Source organism: Chroicocephalus ridibundus, chromosome 4 (genome assembly GCF_963924245.1).
Source record: "Chroicocephalus ridibundus chromosome 4, bChrRid1.1, whole genome shotgun sequence".
NCBI lineage: Eukaryota > Metazoa > Chordata > Aves > Charadriiformes > Laridae > Chroicocephalus > Chroicocephalus ridibundus.
In genome coordinates, this window is record NC_086287.1 from 56,300,560 (window position 1) to 56,305,131 (window position 4,572).

At 40.7% G+C, this 4,572-nt stretch overlaps 1 protein-coding gene across 1 annotated transcript; it reads left to right on the forward strand.

Moving 5' to 3' along the window:
* Positions 1 to 1,832: 1,832 nt before the first annotated feature.
* Positions 1,833 to 2,933, forward strand: BDKRB1 (bradykinin receptor B1). The gene has a single exon (XM_063333638.1). It carries the CDS (start codon positions 1,848 to 1,850, stop codon positions 2,931 to 2,933), a length of 1,086 nt encoding a protein of 361 aa, XP_063189708.1. The 5' UTR covers positions 1,833 to 1,847.
* The last annotated feature ends 1,639 nt before the right edge of the window (positions 2,934 to 4,572 follow it).

The following is a 4,572-nucleotide window of genomic DNA, read 5'->3' on the forward strand; positions in this document are numbered from 1 at the left end:
ATAAGCACTTCTTTTTTCCTCTATATTTAGTAAAAGTAATAATTCTGTTTACAAAAGGGAATGTTTAACTGTTATCTTTATTCTACATTATTTTCGACATCTAGTGTTACAGATTTTCTTCAGTTACTCTCACACCTTAGCCAGCCCCCTGCTATAAAACACTAGATTCCTGTTGTCTCTCACACAGCCTCTTTGATGCTAATCAGCCATTTATTTGCTCTATATATCTTCTCTGCAGTCTTAGATGCTCTCAAGTTATCTTAGTTTGCACGAGACAGTCAGTGAACTAGATAAAATTCAGACTACTGTGAGGGAAGATGTTCAAGCCAGAGCTGCGTAATTTGGAGTTGTAGCCCAGCTCCCTGACAAGACTGCCAGCTTGAGTGAGTTTACGAGCTCAGATAAAACTTGGCTGCTCACTTAATTCTGCAGTGATGAAAAATGTTCTGTGCCTTAGCTACCGAATTCTGTGATGTGGAATATTAGTACTTAACTAATTCCTAGAGGCATCACAGAGATAAGTATTGTGAGCTGCGCAGATACAGACATCGCTAAAGGCTGTACCTGTATGTAAAAGAGATGAACGATGGCCCTAAACGCTCTCTTCGAAACTCCATCCTTAGCTGTCTCCTTGGTGCAAAAATACAGAAGTTGAGAGAGCAGAGTTAAATAGCCGTAGCAGAAAGTTAACAGTCAGGATGACTGATTGCAAAATATTGATTTTTTTCAAAAACGCATTCTTTTTTATGATTGGCATGCTTCACTTAGATATGAAATACTGAAATGTTAGCTGTCACCACAGGCTCAGTAACGTCTTGCCTACCACAATGATTTTGAGACTGAACGCCTGTAAAAAACAAGACCCGGGCACTATGGTTGACCACGACAACACCAGGAGAATAAAGTCACCGCAGGAGGCAGCTCTGGCAACCCACTGGATTTTTGCGGGACGATAACGTTCTACCCGTGTTCTCATTCCTGCCCAATCTCTCACAGATTTACCAGAGAGAAATAAAGGTATTGCCAATGCTATAAAAGCATAAATGCTTTGGATGCTGGGGTTCCCTCTCTCCAGCTGAACCCAAATGAAATATTTGGACTGGAGAAGAGCGCTGTGAACCTGGAGCTGCAGAGACCTTCCCTCCAGGCAAGGTTTTGAGCACAGCAGTTTTTTGGAGGAGTCAGTGCTTTATTAGTACAACTGCTGACATTTGAGGGCAATAAGCCGTCTAATCTAATGGAAATTTTGAACCCAAAGTTCAGGATGGGAGGAACTGAGAGGGAACAAAAGAATGCAAAGTTAAGCAAACAAGGGATGGACTCAGAGAGTGAGTAGCATTCCCAGCTCTGGGAAACAGGCATCATCCTGCTAAAGTTATGCATAGCACGGAAAATAAGAGTAAAAGAAAGGGCAGGGGAGGCTGCAAACTGGCTTTGGGTCACCAGCATGACTCCTGCTGCTCTCAGGGAGCTGACAGTCAGCTACATCTGTTTCTGCCATCAGTCTGGAGGAGACATACAGGACTACTTACACTAAATTGGCACTTTCCTTCCTCTGTGCCAGTTTAAACAATGGCAGCAAAGAGAGGAGATTTCATAGGATGTGGAGGAAGTTCCATCCTTGACAATACTGGGAACTTTTCACCGTTGCACATATGAAACATAGATTGATCTATCCTGTAATAATCAGTGAGCACTAACAAACAAATTCCAGCAGTTAAATGTTTTTTACACCACTGATGGGAGACAACTTTAGGAATTTTATGCTTCTTTTTTGCAGGCCCTTTGTCTCATTTCAAAGACATCTGCCGTTCACAGCAGAATTTAAAAAAAAAACAAAACCAAACATGACTGAAACTCCTCTACTGAAAGTTTCCTCCTCAAACCAGAGTGAAAACAAGAGCAACTCAACTGTTTGCCCAGACTTGAATGACTGGTGGGAAATTGTGTACTATATAGTGCCCAAGTATATAGACACCGTCTGCGTTATTGGAATGCTTGGAAATATCTTTGTTCTCTTCACTTACTCACTGCACAAGAGCCCCCTGAAGGTAGCCGAAATCTACCTTATGAACCTAGCTGTTGCTGATCTTATCTTCCTCACCTGCCTCCCTTTCTGGGCAGAGAACATCAGGAATGAATTTAACTGGCCGTTTGGCAGCTTCCTTTGTCGCAGCACCAGCGCATCCATCAGCCTAAACATGTACACCAGCATCTACCTGCTGGTGGCAGTCAGTGTGGATCGCTACTTGACTTTTGTCCACACCTTGAACCACAGAGGGATACGGAGCAAAACCATGGCCAAAGGGATCTGCTTGCTCACCTGGTTCATCGGCATCCTTCACAGCATCCCAACCTTTACGTTTCGGACTGTGAAACACTTTCCCATGTGGAATATTTCAGCGTGCGTTTTTGACTTCCCCACCCAATCGTGGGCAACAGCCGAAAGGCTGGTATTCAACACGGTGGGGTTTGCATTGCCATCGGCAGCAATCACCTTCCTGAATTTCTCCACCATTCGCTCCCTACAAAAAAACGCAAGAGAACGAAAAGCACTCAGAACAAAGAGCTGCAAGGAGCACAAAGGCACGAAGGCTACCAGGTTGATCTTCGCGGTGGTACTGATGTTTCTCTTGTGCTGGACGCCTTACCAGTTTTTTGTGTTCCTCAATATATTATACCAGACAGAAGTGATCAAAGGCTGCTTCTGGGGGGAACTGGTCAACTTTGGTGAGCAGTTTGGTTATACCCTGGCTACCACCAACAGTTGCATTAACCCTGTGATTTATGTGATTGTTGGGAAATACTTCAGGCAAAAGGCTTTAGAAGTTTTTTCACAATTTATTCCCTGTGGATTTCCCTTGAGCTGGGTATCATTCAAAGAAAAGTCCTCATATTTCAACAGGTTTCCAGTCAGGAGTAGTTTAACCTAATGGTTCTTGGTTCCGTCTTCATTTTGATGTCACAACTTATTTCAAATGGCATTAAAAATGAATATGTGTTGCACTGATATGGCACTCACAGACTAAGCTAATTATTTATTAAAGTAAATTAGTCAACTTCTTATTTGTCCTCAGGTTTGCTTTTTTTTTTTTTGTGTTATCCATCCAAACGCACGACACGTGATACCAGAATTTTATACCAAGTGCTCTAACCTGTCTTCTCAATTATCAGTGACTTGAAAGAAAAACTTTTTGGCAAGGTATCAGTAGTCGGGTTTCTCTACAGAAAGCCATAAGCTGGCTGAAGATGTTACTGCATTGACATCACAGACAACTACACTACCACCAGTAACAGTATACATAACATTATAACATGTATTACAGAGCAAATATGAGCTTAATCTTCAGCTGGTAGCTGCATTTGAGCAATTATAGAATAGCTCCAGTTATTTTTAACAATATTTTAAATGGTTTGCACTTTACTCATCAAGTACAAAATTTTTTTTTACTTTTTATATCTGAAAATATCAGTGAAGTCCATTTTTACTGTATTATTTTGGAATATCTTTTATCTGAGGCAAATCCTTAGATACATATTTATATTTTTATAAATCAAAATTAATAAACTGCATAGTATTCCATTTTAGACCATAGTCTTGTTCCTTCCTGCGTTTATTTTGTATTTTGTCCCTTCCCCTGTTCCTTTGGGGAAGATTAAATATATAGTTCTGTGATTAAAAATCCTTGCTGCTACCAGAATATAAACTCTGGTGGTAGTAGCAGTAGTAATAATAATGACATAACAGTAATACACCAGACAGGGGATAAGAAGAAGGAAACTTCTTTTCCATCACAGCTGCAATTGCAGAATAGACTTAAGACAACTGAGATATCCGTTCCCATAATTATGAAAGTACGTGTACCTACAAGACAATGGAAGAAGACAGGAGACACAGTGCAGCCTGTTCTGTTCTGTTGAGTGCAGAAAGGGGCATATGAGCACATCATTTGTATAACAGTTTTATTTAATTAGTTATTAGAAAGCCTGTTTGGTCTTGTACTCACTGTAACAGTGCCGCATTTCCACCAGTTCTGTGTAGTGTGGCCATTTTCAATATGGAATTCATCTCCTATTTAGAAATCTGCCTGTTCAACTTCATGGCAATGAGATTAGTGTTCATTTTTAATGATTTCCCCAAACTTTATGAATCTGAACAGTGCAAGCCTTTCAAAGAGTTAAAAGTCTGTCTTCCTAAACGATGGTTTCAGAATTAAGGGTGGATTAAGGGATCAGGGAGGAAGAATCACTCACAGCTTATCACTTTTTCTGTGACGGGCTTTTTTTAAATAAATGTCAGGGTTAGACATTAGCGGTAACGACGGCATGTGAAGTCCATCGAGCCATCTGAGATCAAAAACTTAAGTCCGGTCTGTTGTAAACTGTTGCACACCACATTTATTTAATGCATCCCCAGCTGAATCCCTAATTCAAAAAACTTCCAAGCTGTGATATTTTCTGGGGGGGGGGGGGGGGGGGGAGAAAGAAAAAAGCTGAAATAATTTTAAAAATTATATAAACAGAAGTGCCATTTTCCCACTATGCATTGGGACCTTAACAGGGAAAAATATC

What these genes read in the sequence shown, in the direction of transcription:
- BDKRB1 (XM_063333638.1), top strand. Translation starts at nt 1,848, where the DNA reads ATGACTGAAACTCCTCTACTGAAAGTTTCCTCCTCAAACCAGAGTGAA.